Raw genomic sequence first — 20132 nt, forward strand, 5'->3', positions numbered from 1 at the left:
TGCTTGTTTCTCTGTTTTTATGACTAGGCAACTCATTCTATTATCTCCTAATGAGAGTACAGCTCTAAAACTCAGTTTTATGGTTCTGAGGCCGGCTGGTAGTCAGGTTTCCTGAACTCTGTGGTGCTCTCAGAGTGTCTGATTCCACCAACAGCCAAAAAAAATCAAAGTATTGCCATGTTGCGCATGGATGGTGTCTCTGTTTGTACTTTTGGTGTGCATTGTGGAGGCCACATTTGGAGCCCTTCGTTATGGTTTAGGTTTTAATAATAGTAATGAGGCAATTGCTTGGGCTATTAAGCAGTGTTCTGAGTACTATCTATGCTTTGAGTCAAGTTCTACAATCTTATTTAAAAATAAATAAAGTACCAAAAACTATAAAACACATCTAAACCTATCATTCACTAATATTCGTGGTCTTCGAAGTAACTTTTTTTCTGTTGAGTCTTATCTCTTGCAAAGTTCACCAGATCTACTTAGTCTTTGTGAGACTAATTTGAGTTCAGCTGTCTCATCTTGTGATCTTAGTGTTGATGGTTATCTTCCTTTAATTCGTAAGACTCGACTTTCTTCCTTTAATTCGTAAGACTCCAATAGTCACATGCTTGGTCTGGGCATTTATATTCGTAAGAGTTCACCCATTTGTCATGAAACTAGGTTTGAATCCACAGACTATTCTTTCATGTGCTTTCGTCTAGCACCACTTCACTCTATTGCCTTTCTCTTTGTTCTATATCGCTCTCCTTCATTTCAAGACAGCACTCTTTTTGATGTTATTTCTGATCATATTGACCAAGCCCTTTCTCTTTATCCATCAGCTAATATAGCTGTTGTTGGTAATTTTAATGCTCACCACTCTGAATGGCTTTTTTCTAACGCCAAAACCCGCTGTTCTCAGGTCATGAAATCTCATATCTCATCTCAAAAATTAGGCTCTCGTGACTTCTGGAGAATCTTTAATAGTATCAATAATAAGAGTAAATCTGTTTTCAACCTCTCTTATATAGTTCAGACTTGTCACCTCACCTAAAGACAAAGCTGAATTGTTTGCTAAAAACTTTTCATCAATATCATCTCTTGATTCCACTAGTTGCGTTCTACCTGATATTGCCAACAAACAGGTTGATCCATTGCTTTTCATCCATATCACTCCAGCTTCTGTATCTAAAGTGATTTCCTGCCTAGACTCTTCTACAGCTTGCGGACAACATACCTGTTATTGTCTTGCAGAAGTGTTTTCCGGAGCTGTCGTCTATACTCTCAAAACTATTCAACAAGTGCTTATCAGAGTCTTGTTTTCCAGCTTGCTGGAAAGTGACATTTGTTATCCCTATCTTCAAAAATTCTGAAGAGCGATCTGATTCGTCTAACTACCGTTCCATTAGTCTTCTTCCTATCATAAGCAAGGTTTTTGAATCCTTAATTAACAAACACTTAATTTCTCATCTTGAATCTAATAACTTACTTTCTGACCATCAATATGGATTTCGATCTTCTCGTTCTACAGCTGATTTGCTAACAGCAATAACTAATAGGTTTAATCGTGCATTAGATAAAGGTGGAGAGGTTAAGGTCATCGCTCTTGACATCTCAAAAGCTTTTGATAAAGTTTGGCATGCTGGTCTTCTCCATAAGCTTTCTTCTTATAGTGTATCTGGCAACATCTTTAAGATTATTGAATCCTTCCTTTCCAATCGTAGTATAAAAGTTGTCCTCGATGGACAGCAGTCTTCTTCTTATTCTGTAACTTCAGGGGTTCCTCAAGGTTCTATCCTTGGCCCTATACTCTTTTTAATTTACATTAACGAACTTCCAGATACTCTTACATCTAAGGTGGCATTGCTTGTTAATGATACTACCATTTATTCTTGTCGTGATAAGAAACCAACACTCTCTGATTGCTTGGAGGGGGTGCTTGAGCTTGAAAAGGATCTCACTTCTGCTACAGCATGGGGCTCACAGTGGCTGGTGAACTTCAATACAGATAAAACTCAATTTTTTTCAGCCAATTGTTATCGCAATAATTTAGATCTTCCTATATTTATGAACGGTGATGAACTCGATAAGCTATATACTCTTTATCTTCTAGTATTAACTCTTACTTCCAATCTTTCTTAGAAACCATATATCAAATCAGTTTCAAAATTAGCATCTGCTAAGGTTGCATCTCTTTATTGAGCTCGACACTTTCTTACTTCAGATTCTATTCTCTATCTCTATAAATCTCAAATCCGGCCTTGTGTGGAATACTGTTGCCATATCTGGGGTGGATCTTCTAATGATGCCCTTTCTATTTTAGACAAGGTGCAAAAATGGATTGTAAACATAGCTGGACCTGCTCTTGCAGCCAACCTCCAACCATTATCACATCATCGTAATGTTGCTTCTCTTTCTCTTTTCTACAAATATTATAATGTTCACTGCTCTAAAGAACTAGCGCCTCTTGTACCATCTACTAAAATTCATTCTCATCATTTTATTGTGACTGTTCCTAAGTGCTCCAAAAAGGCTTATTTGTCTAGTTTTTTTCCTCAAACATCAGTTTCTTTGGAATTCGCTTCCTTCCTCTTGCTTTCCTGATTCATATAATTTGCAATCTTTTAAGTCGTCCGCCGAACATTATCTTGCTTACAATCTTCATCTTTTCTCCTTCAGTAACTTCCAAGTTTAATTCTTCGCACCCTTGTTGGAAGCGAAGATGTTTAAAAATGTATATATATATATTTTTAAACATCTTATATACAAGCATATGTTGTCCATATATGAATATGTCTATGTAATACATGCCTATATTTTTATGTACAACTTTTTTTTATTATATAATTAGATTGATTTGTTCATTAATATACGCACGTTTAGCTTATTTAGATGAACCGTTAACTTCATACACAGAATGTCCGTGGTTCGAATATCACCGCTATCCATTTTTATAAGTGCTTCTCTATTATATACCACTGGTCAAATATATGCTTTGTAACCTCTTTTTTTGTATATAAAAAATAATTTAGTTGTATATTTTTGAATGATACTCATCTCTTCACATTCAGTGAGGTGGTGAGATTGGAACCACAGTCATTCCGTGTATGAAGTTAACATAAAAAGATATTGTTTTATTAATAAAAAAATTTTATTTTTAATTTTGGACTATTTAAACTCATGCTACTCTTTTAAAATATAAAATAAAATAAAACTAAATTTTTAAAAAACATTTTTTTAAGAACATTTTAAAATAATCAAATACGAATAGAATACTTACATTAATACAAAGATTGTTTTTTATCTATAAACTATGCACATTATTGTTATTATTATATTTGTTAACAGGTGGTATTATAGAAATACACAAAACTTTAAAAAAAAAACATAATTTATAAAATTACTTAAAGAAACAATCATTTAACGAGTTTTTTAACTTAAACTTTAATTTTAAATACTCCGTTATTATTACTTCAACAAATAAGTTTATTATAGCAATATAAAATAACTATATATGTTATGTTGACTGATAGTTAAACAAGTTGTTATAACATTTAAAATATTTAAAAAAAATTTAAACTTTAAATAAAAAATGGAAAATTTTTCATATAAAGTTAAAATTTAACTATGATAACAAAAATACCTGAGGTTTACCCCTGTCCCAAATAAAGGGTTTAACAAAATGGTGCTTAGAAGGTCAAGTTGTAAGAATATTTTCTTAGCTAATGTTACTCTGGAACAAACCAGCTGTCCCTAAGGATTCACCTTACCCAGCGCTATTTATTTTTAAGAAAATGTTTTCCAAAGAAATATATTTATATTATCTTTAATACTATTATAAATAATATAAATTTATTTTTATTAAATAGAAACAATGAAAACTTTTAAGGTTTTAACTTTATAAATCAATAGAAAAAGAAAAGTTTCATGTTTTATGTAAGCTATAGTAAAAACAACATAATAAGCATATGTTTTTAATTTACCTAAATCCTTTATAGATTGAAATCCATAAAAAATAATGAATTTTGAAATGTCAGTTGTATATTTTATTGAATCTTATTTCCTTAGAAATAACTAACTAATGGAAAGACTAACTACAAAGTCTTCTGTAAAAATGCAAAGTGAAGATGCACCATTTAAAGAAATTTTTAGAAAAGTACATAACAACAAAAAAATAATAAATTTGAGAAATCAATGACAAGTATGGAACAACAGCTAATACTAAGTTAATTTAGTATGAAGTAAATAAATTTTTCTTGTAACTTAATACAATTAAACTTTAAAAAATTTTAAAGTTGAAGAAGACATCACACTTTTTAAACATAGTATGGAAGACTGATAGGTTCAGTCTATAATCAGATAACAAAAGATTTAAACTTCATACAAAACCAGCTAGATGGCAGAAAGATAATGATTGGAAAGTTGTATAACAGAAAGATAATGATTGGAACATTGTATAACAGAAAGATAATGATTGGAATGTTGTATAATAGAAAGATTATGATTGGAACCTTGTATAATTGGTTTGAAGCTGTTAGTCAAAAATATGTATTAAGAGAGAGTTCCAAAACCTCAGTTAAAATGGAAAAAAATTGACATGATCCTCAAGATTTTCTTTTAAAAGCGAAATAAATATTGGTAAAGATCTGAATTATACTGATGCCAGTTTTGAAGATAATTTTGAGATTGATAATGCTTCAAAGAAAAAGCTAAAAATACTTTATTATTCCAAAAGGTACTTTTTCAAAAACTGTTAGGGCTGTTATTGGGTTTGGAATTTTTAATAACCAAGCAACAAAACTTAACTCTTCTTTTCTTTATAATGTTAGTGGAGATATTGAGGATGTTACATTGTGAGTTCTACTCACAGGATTTCTGATAAAATGATTAAAAAAAGATGCAGCTGTCATCTGTCAAGATTTCATCTTGAAAAGTTGTTTTACTCATTCCTTTAAATGTTATGACAATTATTCTGATGAATGTTGTATTTATTTTATTCTGATTTGTTTATATTTATTTATTTTTGTTATTTATTGATGTATGTGACATTGAAAAAACCTTTTTGTTGTAAAATTTTGTGAAAAATTTATGACATGTCAGCAGTTAAACTATAAATCTAGTTTATTTATTAATCTAAATAAAAATAAAAAAAACTGCTTTTAGCACATAACAGTTTCTTTCAAATAAAAAAAAATATACCGATATTATTTGCTATTGTTCAATATAATACATAATGTATGCAAAAATCTGTATAAATCTGTAAATGTTGCACAAATTATTGAGTATGACAACAACTATGTAAGCAAAATTTTAAAGAGTTTAATTGTTTCTTATAAAAAATAATGTAATTACTTTATGAATACTTACATTGTTAGATTGAACATATGAATCACACATTGCACTCTTAGTCTCATTAAAATTGTTAGCTAAATAAAAAAACATCAATTATGAAAGTGGAAATTTAAATTACATTTATTATTAAACAAATAACAATTTTTCCCTTGTTGGGAAAATTGGCATAATTGTCAAAACATCTCTGCAACAAACAAGTTGATTAATAATCTTTAATGAACTTGTCTTAATTTTTATTTTTTAACCCAATGACACTTTGTTTTGAAAGTCAACAAAACAGTTTGTACATGTCTACTTATATTGTACCATTGCTTGTAAATTGACTGTAGTACAGATATGCAAAATTAAGTGTGCATACATAGACTCGCAGACTTAAGGAGATATATTTGTTATATGATTTTTTGTTAGTTTTTTAATAACAAATATCCTTTAAAAAAGATTGACCGCAATATCCGTTAAAGGTAAAGTGATACTTATGTTCACATATAAGTAAACACCAGCTCCAGATAGCCCCGGCTCCAGATCCAGAGCAGTTCCAAAGCCCTGATGTGAACAATGGATATAGCCATCATTGAGTATGCTTTGTTTTGAAGACTTGTATCTTAGGCAAAACTGAATGAATTTGTCAGTTTTTTTACTAAGAGATCTTAAAATATTTCAACTTTAAAATCTGTATTTTGTGTTAATTTATTTATTTTTCACAATGCACTAACTTCTCATTTGAAGTAAAAATTCAACAAGCTCAAGTAAAACAGCAATCTGTGCCCAATTTTAGGCTTTTAAAAAAGACATTTAATGTTGAAGAAGTACTTCATTTGATGGAATAAAGGAAGATTTTTTTGAGTCAGAGAGAGACTTTTTTTGTTCAAGTAAATCAAAAAACACCAAATCAAATAGTAATTCAGACTTCGAAGTTCATGAATTCAATTTGCATTCAAATGCTGAGAGTAATAAAATGCCTTTATAAATGCCTTATAAAAAACAAAAAAAGATTGATAATATAGACTATTCATGGATATATAATGAAATTTTAGGTCACTTCTACAGTTATGAATTTAATAGTACCCCAGGAATGCATCCTTATATAACTTCCTTAGAACCACATAAACTGTTTGAACTCTTTCAAACATTTTATGTGGATGACATTTGTGACTACATAGTTGGACTAACAAAATTATATGCCTTGCAAAGAAAACTAGTTGAAGCCAAAGTCTAGATTTAATATGTGGACTCCAGAAACAAGAGATAAAATGCATCGACTCTGTACCGTGGTATTATTTGGAAACCAACATATAAGTTATATCATACAACAAATGTAACATTTGCATTTTACCAAAAGTTATCAAGTATGATAGGTTTAGACTTATTGATACATTTATTCACTTCATTGATAATTCTAACTTAACAAAAAATGTTCCAAAATGTGCCAAAATAAGCTCTATTCATGGATGATCTCTTTACACATTTTTGTAAACTTTATACACTTTAGCGCAATGTTGCAACTAATGAATCTTTAATATTATGGAAAGTAAACAAGCAAGGTTTGGTTTGAAGTCTTTTATTCTAGCAGAATCTAAACTAGTTTTACTGAACCCACAAAAGAGGGAAGACATAAACAATTATAATTATAACTATGTTGCCACAGGTATTGTCAACACTTATAGATAATCTTTTAAATAAAGGTTATTGTGCAATTATTGATAAAGAACACAGAAGTAACAAGATCTGGAAATAAAGATAATACCTGCAGTTGTTGATTTATTTAACATAAAAATGGGTGGTCAATTGATTGGTCATTGATCATTAGAATGATCATTGGTCATTGATCAAGGTGATCAAATGTTAACCACTTATACTTCAGAACGTAAAATGGTGTAAAAAATACTTTATGGATCTAATAAATACATTTGTTCATAATGCTTACTGTATAGCTAAAATATTTGGATTTACAAAAGCATCAATTTCATTTTGGCAAAGCAATAATTTATGTATTTTACCCAAAGTACCAACTTAAAATCTTGAGGTTCTATTAATGCTTATCCATTGGACTAGTTTAGAGACATTTTCCATTAATAGTACCTCCCAATTAAGGCAAACCCATCAAGAAGATCTAAGGCATGTAGTGCTAACAGAATTCTAACATGTGTATTGATTGTGATGTTAGTCTGTGAGTTTATTTTTGTTTTAAATATTATCCAGACACCTTAAACTCTCTTCCAGTCTTAATGTTTCTTATTTTAAATACTATAACTCTAGAGACTTAAAATTAAATATTAAATAATTGAATATAAGTTAAATAACTAAATATAAATTACATAATTAAACGCTTTATAAAGCATATTATCAAATGATTGTAAAAAAAAATTAAGAATTTTTCTCACTGAACAAAAAATATTTTAAAAAAGGTAATTAAAAAAAATCTTCTACTAGGAAAAAGCCACCACAAAAAAATTGTTTTACTTTCAAAGGGTTAAAAAATATCCTATCTTATATAAAAATAATATTTATCTTAGAATAAAAATAAGTAAAAACTTAAAACTACAAAAAGCAAGTAAAAAATAAAATATAGGAAACACTTCTTTAATTCAAAACATTTTACTGATAAAACTCTAACAACTGTATGTTATGTTTTATTAATTCTTATTATGCAAAATATCTCATTTTCACATGTTATTTTCACAAAGATAAAATATCATATTTTATCTTTGTGAAAATAAGAAATAATAACATAAAATAAAGTTTAAATGTTTATAAAACTTGTTTACATTTTATTTTATATGGATTCTATTTGTATTTAAAATACTTATTTTCTGTTGATATGTAAATTAGCAGTATAAATATGGGCAATATAACTGGATTGGTAAGCAATAATTTTATAAGTTGGGTGTCAATGGTAAAAACATTACACCTGCCTGCTTGTTAATTACTTGTAAAACCTCTTTGTTTTTTAACTTAAAAAGCAAGAATTTATCTAAATATACAGTAATTAGAAAAGACATCTGTTGCAAGTGGTTTAACATTTGATATTAGCAATAAGAGCCATCATTTAAAATTAAAATAAAATTATAAAACACTTCTTGAAAAATCATCAAAAAAGTAATATTTTATTAACTCAATCTAAAGAATTATGTGGAAGTTTTAGCAAACAAAAAGTTATGAAAGATTTAAATTAAAAAATTATTAAATTTAATTTAAAATAAACTATGAAACATTTATACTTTCCAACAAGCAACAAAAATGTTGCAAGCAGTACAATAAAATTTTTTAAAAAATTTATTATCTTATGTATTGTACATTATATTGTTTATTAAATGTACATCACTTACTATTGCATTGGCATAAAAATCCAGGTGGGATTGACTTAAGAGCTTCTGGTAACAAAACAATAATTTTATTCAATACCAAACGATTGACTTCATTTCTTATAATTAATCCAATTAAGTCTTCATCAGCAGATGTATCTCTTCCAAATCTATTAATATGATGAGACTTAAGTTCATTTTGAATGACAGACAGCGCTAAAAGTAATATTAAAAAATGTTTATCATTTAGTAATAATACTACTAAATGATAATAGTACATAAGGATTACTTGCAGCTTCATTCTTATTTACTTGCACTCACCCTGACTTGCTCAATTGTACATGCACTTACTGCTCAATCAAACTCTTATTAGTGATTTACTTATTAAATATTCAAATACATATTTAGGTTTCATTTTAATTACAGTTTACTTAAATTATTTTTTTTTTATATAAAATAGCTTTAAGTTTTAAGTAAAATGACACAAAAAGAACTATTCGAAAAATTCAAAAAATAAAATACAATAAATGTAACATATCTGTGCTGCCTGAATAGAAAGATTAAAGTATTTTGAGTACAAATGAAGTAAAGTTTTCTCTAATTACTGGTTATAAGCAGAAAATAAAACTTCATTGATAAGGTTTTAGTTAATACATAAAAATTGGTTTGAAATATTGACGAAAACTTATTTAAATAATTAGTCAAATGAGTATTCGCTAAATCTTATGCATAATTTTACCTGATTTAAGTTTGAGCATTTCATCACGAACCACAAGAACAACATTAATAATAAATAGAGACCCAAGTACAAAAACTATAACAACATTAATATTAAACATCTTCTCAAATTATTTGTTGATACATCTATAAAGAAAATAAATAAAAATGTAGAATTAGAAAAAAAATTGCTTTTAATAAAGCTTAACAAAATACTATGTCTAATATATTCAATTTAATACATTCTTTTTTAGGAAAAAAAAACTGAATCTGTCAAAAATAACTTTATAACAAAAAATATTCAAATCTCAAAACTGTCACATGTAATTGAGTAGCACCTACTAAAAATTTACACGATTTAGGAATGAATATCCTTATTTTCTTCATGTAACAATAATAGATTCATTGTAGATTAAACCATCTCTCATTAACATTGGGAAATTAACTTGAATATTATGCTTTTAAGGCATTTTTTTGGCAGGCTTTAAACTCTATTATTTATGTTTAAATTTATGCATTTTAGACAAGCAAAAAATTCAATAGCGTAAAGAATAACCAAATTAATTATGTTGGCTCAAAAGAGCTATAATAATACTAGCCTATAACAAAATAACAAAATACATAAAGTATATATATAGTGTAATACAAAACATATATGTATACATAAATCACATTAACACAACATTCACCCTCCTCTTAAAAATGTTCAGGGGTATTTATAAGTTAAGTTTTTCTGGTGCTTTAGAAATTCGTAAAGATCTACGAGGCATAGTGTTAATTTGTTATAAAGGATTCACTTTGTTTTCTAGTCCCTTTTCGAAGATTAAAGGAGTTTCATTACTATCATTAGGGGTTGGGTGATCGATGGTTGTTACTTCTAAATTGTTGTTTGATGTCTGTATTATAGGAGTTGTTCCAATGGGAGCCAGCTGTTTAGTAGACACTGTTGTCTCATGACCATAAGGAAATCTCACATGAGCATAATGATGATTTGCTTCGATGAGTTGAACCTCATTCACTGAATCTTCATATTTACTTTGCATCGCATTTCTTCTTATAAGTACAGGTCCCGGGTTGACAAGCCATGAAGGAATTGAGGACCAAGATGATGATCTTCGTTGAAAATTGAAAAGACGTTCATGTGGACTACAGTTAGTAGAAGTACATAATAGGGATCTTGTAGCATGAAGTGCATCAGGTAGAACTCTTTCCATGATGATATAGGCAGATTTCGAGATTTAAGAGTGAGTAATATTGATTTCCAAATAATTCTATTGTATCTTTCAACTTGCCCATTTCCAGTCGGGTTGTAAGGGGTTGTTCTGCTAGTTGCAATCCCTTTTGATAAGAACCAGTGCTTTAATTCAGAAGATATTAATGAGGATCCACGATCAGAATGAACATAACTAGGCATACCAAACATAGAAAAAAGATCAGCTAAACAGTTTATTATTGTCTGAGTTGTCATATCTTTTACAGGATAAGCAAAAGAAAAACGTGAGTATTCGTCTACAATTGTTAGCATATATTGTTCAGGGGTAGAAGAAGGTAATGGACCTTTGAAGTCAATAGATATACGTTTGAATGGCTGGGTTGCTTTAATTAGGTGCACATCATTTGGGTGACAGTACTTGGGTTTTATTTCTTTGCATATTCTACAATCTTTACATATTTGTTTTACATCTTCTACTGAATAAGGGAGGTTTCTTGATCGAATAAAATGATGGAGGCGAGTAACACCAGGATGGCAAAGTGCAGCATGCAAATCATATAATGATTCTGAACTTATTGCTGCACATCTAATACGAGTAAATGTATCTGGACCACTATTACATTGGCCAGGGCGATAGTGGATATCATAAGAATATGGAGGCAAGGCTATTCTCCAACGCATTATTTTATCATTCTTTATTTTACTGCTTGATTTATAATCATACATAAATGCCACAGATCGTTGGTCAGTGATGAGAATAAAATGTCGACCCAAAAGAAAATGGCGCCAATGGTTTATGGCTTCGACTATTGCTTGAGCTTTTTTCTCCACTGATGAATAGTATTGTTCACTCCCTTGAAGGTATATAAGATATTTGCTGCTGATTGAGTGGGAATTGGGTAATAGAGTTCAAAGGTCTAATTTTATCTGAAAACTTTCTTATCCATTTTGCATAGTATGAGAACATTCCAATAATACGCTGTAAGGACTTTGCATTATCAGGTGGAGGTAATTTAATGAGAAGAGCAAGTCTCTGAGGATCTGGTTTTAAGGACCCATAAGATATACGGTAACCTAAAAAATCTAAGGTCTCAGTTGAAAATACACACTTCTCTTCATTAAATGTAATCCCAGCGTCAATAGCAGCTAATCTGAATTTAAGTAGATTTTCATCATGTTCTTTCTGACTATTACCACATATTGTAATATTATCAATGAAAGGAAAGCAGTCAGTTAGTTTATATGTTCTAAAAAAGGTATCTATTTTGCATTGAAAACATGCAGATCCATTGGTAACTCCAAAAGGCATTCTAGTATATTGCCACAACTTATTGTCAGCTTCAAAGGCAGTATATGGTCGATCTTTTTTTGATAAAGGTATTTGGTAGTATGCTGAGCGAAGATCGAGAGTACTATAAATTTTGTATTTGGAAATTATGCTTACAATCGTTTCAATCTTAGGTAGAGGATATGCGTCCAATTGAGTATACTTATTAATAGTTTCAGAATAATCTACAACCATGTAACGTTTAGTCTTTTTATTTACTACTAGGACCTGGGCACGCCAGGGTGAATTACTAGGCTCTATTATTCCTGCTTGGACCAGGCGATGGATTTCAGATTTAATAAATTCTTTATCTCTTTGAGAATAATTTCTAGATCTAGTGGCAATCGGTCGACAATCTTTCGTGAGATTAGCAAACAATTCAGCAGGTTCAGTTTTCATTGTTGTTAAAGCTGCGAATGTTATGGGTGGTCTTTTCCCACCATACTTAATGGTAATACTTTCATGCAACTCTTGAAAATCTGTGCCAAGAATAATATCTATACATAAGTTAACTAGCACATGCAACTTGACTTTGTTATAGATTTTGTTTTGAAGAGTTATTAAAACATAGCAATATCCATCTGATTTTGCTGATAAAGAAGCTGATGCCATTCCGATTACACTCTGTTCATAAATAACATCTAGATTGAGTAGAGCCACTAGTTTATTATTAATGAAACTTTTATTTGTACTCCCAATATCAATTAAACTTCTGCTTTATACTTATCATTAATAATGATGTTATGACAGACTCTGAAGGGAGATTTTGCCGAAGCAGGACATTTAGTATGTGGATGTCTGATATTTCCACAAAACCAGCACAGTTGTTTTGATTTTTCTATAGCAGCTAAGTGATTATCAGTCATGGATTGATTTTGCAAAGATGATTTGATTTCCTGAATAGAGGCAGAGATAGGTATAGTTGGTTGTGAGTATAAGTTTGAATTTTGTTGGGCGACGTCTAAAGATCTAGCTTGGTCAAAGGCTGATGAAAGGTCTAATGTTTTGTTTTCTAGTAAGCGTTGGCGTATAACATTGGAGAGTAAGCCATTTATAAACGCATCGCGAATCATTTCAGATTTATATTGCTCAACACTTACAGCAGTGAACTTACAGTCCTTAGACAAATTTTTAAGTTAATTTAGGAATTGATCTATTGATTCACTCGGTTATTGCTTCCGTGTTGATAAAATGTGTCTGGCAAATATTTCATTCTTTGGTTTTAAGTAGATAGACTCGAGAATACTTGTTGCTTGTTCAAAATCATCACACTCTGATATGAATTCATAGACATTAGGTTCAATATGGTTTATTAGAAGATTAAGCTTAATGGAGTTATCATCAACTGTACTTACAAAATTGTTAAATGTTCTTAACCAGTGGTTGTATGTTTTTTCTGCATCTGTTGAGTTCGGATCTATACCAAGTCTATCAGGTTTCATATATCGCTCCATCTTTCTTTTATTTCATAATAATATTAGCTCTTTTGATTGTAAAGAATAACCAAATTAATTATGTTGGCTCAAAAGAGCTATAATAATACTAGCCTATAACAAAGTAACAAAATACATAAAGTATATATATAGTGTAATACAAAACATATATGTATAGATAAATCGCATTAACACAACAAATAGCAAGCTATACAAATATACACTTTGTTGTTTCCATAATTGCTTATGCATTACAATTTTTAGGAGTTACATGGTTACCAAAAGTGTCATTTACTTTAAGCAAAATACTTTTTTGTATGAAAAAAAAAATGTATCATTTTTGAGTACTTTAACATTTTAACTCTAAAAAGCATTTATGTGACAAATTTAAAAAAGTAAAAATTGTTTATATTCACTCAACGTAGTCAAGGAAAACTAATAAAACTTAAATCAAAAATTTTTTATGAAAACCTTTGACAACCTATAGTTTAGGTTTTAAATAAAATGAAATGAAAAATTTTTTTTTTTTTAATACAACTACTTCTGCTTGTGTTTTAAAAAAAAATTTAAGTTTTTTTTTTTTTTTGCTTAGAACAGAATTAAAGACATTTATAATGTCTTTTTTTTTAACATTTTAAGGATTTTCATTCATCAGTTTGCTTTAAAATGTTTTAAATAAAATTATAACAAGGTACTTTTTTTGAACTGAAGAATATAGATAAAAAGAGCTAGATCTTTTTCAAATTGTTTAAATCCATAAATTTTTTAAAAAAACATGCCTTTTTTGCTCAAATTTATGTTTTCCAGTTAATAAGTAAAAATGAACAAAACATCAATATGCTAGTCACGTAACAGCCGTGTAGTCAACTACTACTACTCGTTGTAGCTCTTTTTCTTCTATTTCCTTGAAGAATATTCTATTGTTTAACAATCTTACCTACTTACTTTTTTCACGAGGATATTTACTTTTACTTTGTGGTTAACTTATTTCATATTGTCATTATTTTTGATTTACTTATTTATTTTGTTGTTGTTTTTTCCCTTTATCTTATTTAGGTCGTAGCGCTTTATAAGTGAATCACTATTTGCAATGACCTTTGTTTTATTGTAACATCTTTTTAACACGAAATATATTGCTATCTTATTATCGTCTTAATACAATAGTTTAAATAATTCCAGCACCGAGCAAGGTCCTCACTTAAAATGGCACTCAAGAACTTGTGATTTTACAGGTATGGAAATTAAAAGTAAAATCAGGATTCCAAATCATACTACAATTATATAATATTGAATTATATAAAATATTGATAGGTATACTGCTTTTTAAATAAATTTATAAGATTGATTAAACATTTACATTCCGCAGTAAAATCTTTGGTAAGCTTTTGGTAAGTAAAATCTTTTGAAAGGAACCTGAACTACATTGAGCTATTGTTAACGCCAAATAGCACGTGGTTTTGATTTTAGTTGCTATTAGGTACGCGTTTACGGAGCCGTCATAAAAAAAATCCGTGAAAATTAGCCACCCTTCAATCAACGCCGTGGCTACTAGATCAGAGGTCCCATTCACCCAAAAATAAAACCTGTCATAAGGGTTCCAAAGTTCTTAAAATTTTTTTCAAAAGAACCCTTAAATTTGCTAATGGGCCCCTAAATTCGCTGGGCCCCTCAGTAATATTGTCAGTTCTAAAGAGTGGTAACTCTTGTTGGTGGTAACAGTGGTTTCACTATGTATTTTTTGCGCAAATTACATTTACAAATGACCTTTTTACGGCAACTCTCAAAATTGGTATCCAGATTTTTTTTATTATGCTAACTATGGTACCTCCTACTCCTATATGTAAAATTTTTGTGTGATGATGCTTAATTATTTGTTGAGTTAGCTGGAGTTCTTTTATATCGGATTATAAATATTGGATAATACCCGATTATAAATATTGAATAATACCCGAAGAATCTTCCGTGACATTTCTAAAGTTGTTGTTCATTCTGCTTGAGCCGCATTGGATTTTAATACACCAGCTAATTGTAGTAAATATTTGCCAGTTCCGTTTCTATACTCTCTTCAACCCTTATTGGTCCAACTATTTTTTCTTTTTTACGGAACTCTTTCTAAAAGATGACACCCTTAAAACCTTGTAAAACGTATGTTTGCTCCAAATTCCTTCAAGTATATGTCTTTTTATCTCTTCTGTTACCATACAGATGCTTTCCTTTAAGCATATAAATTCACATGATGCATACGACGTTTCACCTAATCCTATTTGGTCTTGCCATTTTTCTATGTGTTTCAACCATAAGGTTGACAGCTTTTCCCTCTTGTATTGAGATCAACCCACCCCTCTTGTTTCGATATCACTTGGGTGTTCTATAGTTGGGTCGTAAGGCCATTCAACGTCGCCATCTTACAAGATATTATTATTATATATATAATAATAATATCTTGTAAGATGGCGACGTGTTTACAGTAGAAAAAACAAATTTTAAATTAGACCCCGAAAAAAAATATTTGTATCATCAGCAAAAAGAACAAAATTAAGGAATTTAGAGGATAAGTGGATGTCATTGATTCATAAGAGAAACATCAGAGGACCAAGAATTGAGCCCTGAAGGACACCACCTCTAATAACTTCTAACTGTGTATAAGTTAAATCATGCGTTACACATTGTTTACAATTTTGTAGATAAGACTGTAGCCATTTTGTATAAAAATTTTGAATTCCATTATTTTTTAATTTATAGAGGAGGATTTCGTGATCAACAGTGTCAAATGCCTTCGATAGATCAACAAAAACTCCAAGTGTATTGTTTTCATCTAACCCTTTAAAATATTGCAAGCTAAATCCATTACTGCATGCTCAGTGCAATGATTTCTCCAAAACCCAAACTTTTTAGCATATAAAATAGTGTTTTTATCAATGAAGTTATATATTCTATTATAAATAATACGTTCGAGAACCTTTGAAATGCAGGAAAGAATTGAGATGGGTCTGTATTTTGATTTTAAAGAATCGTTGCCGTTTTTATAAATTGGAATTAATTTAGCAAGTTGTAATTGATTAGGAAAGTCCCCGTTTTTTTATGAAAGTTTAAAAATAATGAAATAAGGCAATTCAATAATATCAAAGACACTTTTCAAAACATTTGCATTAATTTCATCAAGACCTGGACTTTTATTTGTCTGAAGCAAGTCAAAAGTTGAACGAAGTTCTTCAATGGAAAGTTCCGAACTGTCCATAATAAAATCTGATTTTTTCAAAAAAGACTGGAATGTTTTGCTACTTGGAGAGATTTCTTTGGCTAAATTTTCCCCAATATTTATAAAAAAAATTATTGAGTCTCTCAGCAATTTTTTTTATTAAAAATTTTACCTTGATCAGTTTTCAGTCAATTAGGGAGGTTGCTAAATGTAATTTTTGTTTTCCCTGTTATTTCTTTTATTATAGTCCAAGTTTTTTTAGATTACATTTTTATTTTTTCGAAATAATTTTTGTATTTTTTATATTTAGTTTCGTTTTGATAGTTTTTGCTTTTTAAAAATTTTTCGAATCATAAAATCGTCTAAGTTACTTAAGGGGCAATCCCCCCTTAAAATTTCAATATTTCCAAAAAAAAAATTGTTTTTAACTGCTTTTATCTGTGTATGATTATAAAAATTGTTTTAAAAGTAGCAAATTAACCTATAACTATCTTAATTTGTCTATTTAAATAAACTATCTAACATCTAAACGTGATATACCTAGCAACGCCATAGCAATGCACTTGTTTAACTGTATACATCCTACATTTTACCTTTATTCAACCCTAATGTGAGTTATAATTGCAATGTTTAAGCTTAAACAGCTTCTTTATGAATTTTTCTAGAATTTTTGTAAAGGTTGCTACATCAAGTATGACAATTTAAATCAGTTATAGCGATATTTTATCAGCTTAGTTTTATTAGTGAAAATGGGAAAAGATTGTCGAGTGAAGCAACGTATACAAACTCACCGTAAAAGGAAAGGATTTATTGGAAATCTTAATAAATCTGTGAACATTGATAGTGTTTCTGATAATGTTAGTATTGAGTTGCCAACAATTAATTTAAATGCTGTTAACAGCACTTGTGTTTTGGAACAAAATAATGAAAACTCACTTAATTTGTCTGCTTCGTCTCAAAAAGTTAGAATTCTTAAAAGATACACTTGTTTTGAAACCTTGTATATCTGGTTATCGTATCATTGATGTTGCTGTTTTGGTTTCTGTTTTTAGTTCTTTTTTGTGTCCAGAATGTGGTAGTCCCACACTCTCATTAGGTGAGAGATATAATAAACGACATGGTTTATCTTCCTTTTTATATCTTAAGTGTCAAAAAAAAGATTGCAACTATCTTCATCAGTTCTACACCTCTATCAATGATAATAATAAAAAAGGATTTGATATTAATAAGCGAATAATTTATTGCATGCAACTATTGGGCCATGGATATGCAGGCATAAAAAAATTTTGCACTTTTATGAATTTACCTAAGCCTATGACCAAAAACAACTTTGAAAAACTACTGAAAATAATTGCAACAGCTGTTAAAACTGTATCAGAACAAACAATGATAAATGCAGCAAATAAATTGCAAAAAACATCTTTGGCACCAACTGATTTTGTATTTGTGTATCTTGCGATGGTACATGGCACAAACGAGGATATTCATCGCTGAATGGAGTCTTTTCTGTTATCTCTACTGTTAGTGGCAAAGTGTTAGATGTTGAAGTCATGTCTGGATATTGTAAAGGTTGTAGTATTAATCAAGACCTTCAAAAGCCTAATCCAAATGCTTATGCACAATGGAGAAATTCTCATGTTTGTAAGTATAATTACAAAGGTTCTGCTGGTGGTTTGGAGCCAGAAGGAGCAAAACGTGTTTTTCAGCGTTCTATTGATGATCGCCAGTTAAGATATATTCAATATTTAGGTGATGGAGACAGTAAAAGTTACATGAATGTTAAAAATACATACCCTGATATAGAAATTGAAAAGCTGGAATGCGTTGGACATTATCAAAAGAGAGTTGGAACACGGCTGCGGAATTTAAAGAAAAGAGAAAAAGGCCTTGGTGGTAAAGGGGGTCTTACAGATGCGACAATTGATCGCTTACAAAATTTTGTTGGAGTTGCAATCAAACAAAATGTAGGTAATCTAAAGGAAATGAAGGCAGGAGTGTTAGCATCACTATTTCATGTGGCTTTATCGGAAAATAATAGTTTACATTTTCCACACTGCCCTACTGGTTCAGACAGCTGGTGCAAATACAATGCTGATAAAATAAATAAAACAACAACATATAAGCCAGGACCGGGTTTACCAATGGACGTTATTATGAAAGTGAGATATATATTTGAAGAGTTAAGTAAAGACAGCGAGTTACAAAAATGTTTGCACGACAAAACACAAAATGCTAATGAATTGTTTAATAGAATGATTTGGGACCGTATACTAAAACAAACATTTGTCTCGCTTACCCAATTAGAAATTGGTGTATATGATGCTGTTGCTTACTTTAATATTGGAGCAAAAGCATCATTTGATATTTTTAAAGAACTGAACATGGAACCAGGCTTTCATATGATTGCAGGATGCAAAGTATTAAATAATGAAAGAAAATGAAATGCTGAATATCGAATAAACCCTGATAATAAGTCAAGACGGCAATTTTTACGTGCCAAAAAGTTGAAAAAAAATGACAAAATAGTTGAAAAAGATGGTGACTTGTATGTTCCTGGTGGATTTTGATAATTTGGATTATTATTTTTACCTATTTTATGAATAAAATATTACTTTATTTAATGTTTTTACTTTAATCGCGTTTTTCTCAGAATAGCAATTTGTGGACGCCGGCCAATATATTTGGAGAATGGTATGATATTTTTTAATGAAATTTTCATGAAGTGTTGTCCATATTATACTCTATGATATGAATGAAATGGATTTTATTTAAATTTAAAAAAAAATGTTTTGGATCAATAAAATGATAAATAATTTGACCTTAAACTTCGGTCGTCCTGTTTTGGTGGTGAGAAAAAGTTATGAAAAATCTGTTCCACTCATATCATAGACCTGCCTTATAACAACACTATGGTTCAGTATGGAAAGGTGGAAATGACTCAATTTCTTTGTATTTTGGCCGGCGTAAAGTCATTTTTTGGTCATTTTAGGGGTATTTTGTGGTTACTATGGCAACAATATGGATTTTCAAAAAAAAAGTTAGTCCATTATTCTTAATTTAATATAAGCATGTTACCAATAATCATTTTTTGTAAAAATGCTTAGATTTAAAATCAGAGGGGGTACCCCCTTAAGCTTTGAACATTTATTTATCAAGCATAAGTAAAAGATTTTCAATGTTTTGAAACATAGAGAAAATTATATTGATAATTGATATTGTAAAAATAAAAAAATGTAAAATAAAAACTAGAACTCAATATTTAATTTAAAATGAAAACATCTACTTTTACCGAACTTTCAATGCCATCTCATAAGTTACACCGCTATATAAATACAAATGACGTATCACAAACTTAACGTTATAAATAATGAAAACTAATTTTTAAACGTTGTTTTATTGTAAAATTATGATATAAATTCAGGTAAACCAGTAATAAACTAAGAAGAGCATCGTCCCGGGCTTAAAAAATAACGTCTTTTTGGGCCTATATTTAAAAAAAGGCCTTTTTAAATATAAGTAGTAGTTTTTTAATTTTTATTGTAATTAGTCAACTATTTTATTACTTTGGCATTATCACATTTGCTACGTCATTGCTTAATAAAATTAAAAATAT

General features: G+C 29.6%; 1 protein-coding gene across 2 annotated transcripts in view; it reads right to left on the reverse strand.

Annotated features, from left to right (window-relative positions):
• LOC136083747 (uncharacterized) overlaps positions 1-14702 on the reverse strand; it is a 38141-nt gene extending 23439 nt beyond the window's left edge. The window contains exons 1-4 of one of the 2 annotated variants that reach the window (XM_065803397.1): positions 14678-14702; positions 9370-9494; positions 8655-8846; positions 5344-5402 (exon numbers count right to left, since the gene is read on the reverse strand). In XM_065803397.1, the coding sequence (XP_065659469.1) occupies positions 5344-5402; positions 8655-8846; positions 9370-9469 (351 nt within the window). In that variant the 5' untranslated portion in view covers positions 9470-9494; positions 14678-14702. Of the gene's footprint in view, positions 1-5343; positions 5403-8654; positions 8847-9369; positions 9497-14677 lie in introns of those variants that run through there. The other variant, XM_065803398.1, reaches the window with a different exon arrangement.
• Positions 14703-20132: the final 5430 nt, after the last annotated feature.

This window comes from Hydra vulgaris, chromosome 08 (assembly GCF_038396675.1).
Source record: "Hydra vulgaris chromosome 08, alternate assembly HydraT2T_AEP".
In the NCBI taxonomy this organism is placed as follows: Eukaryota; Metazoa; Cnidaria; class Hydrozoa; order Anthoathecata; family Hydridae; genus Hydra; species Hydra vulgaris.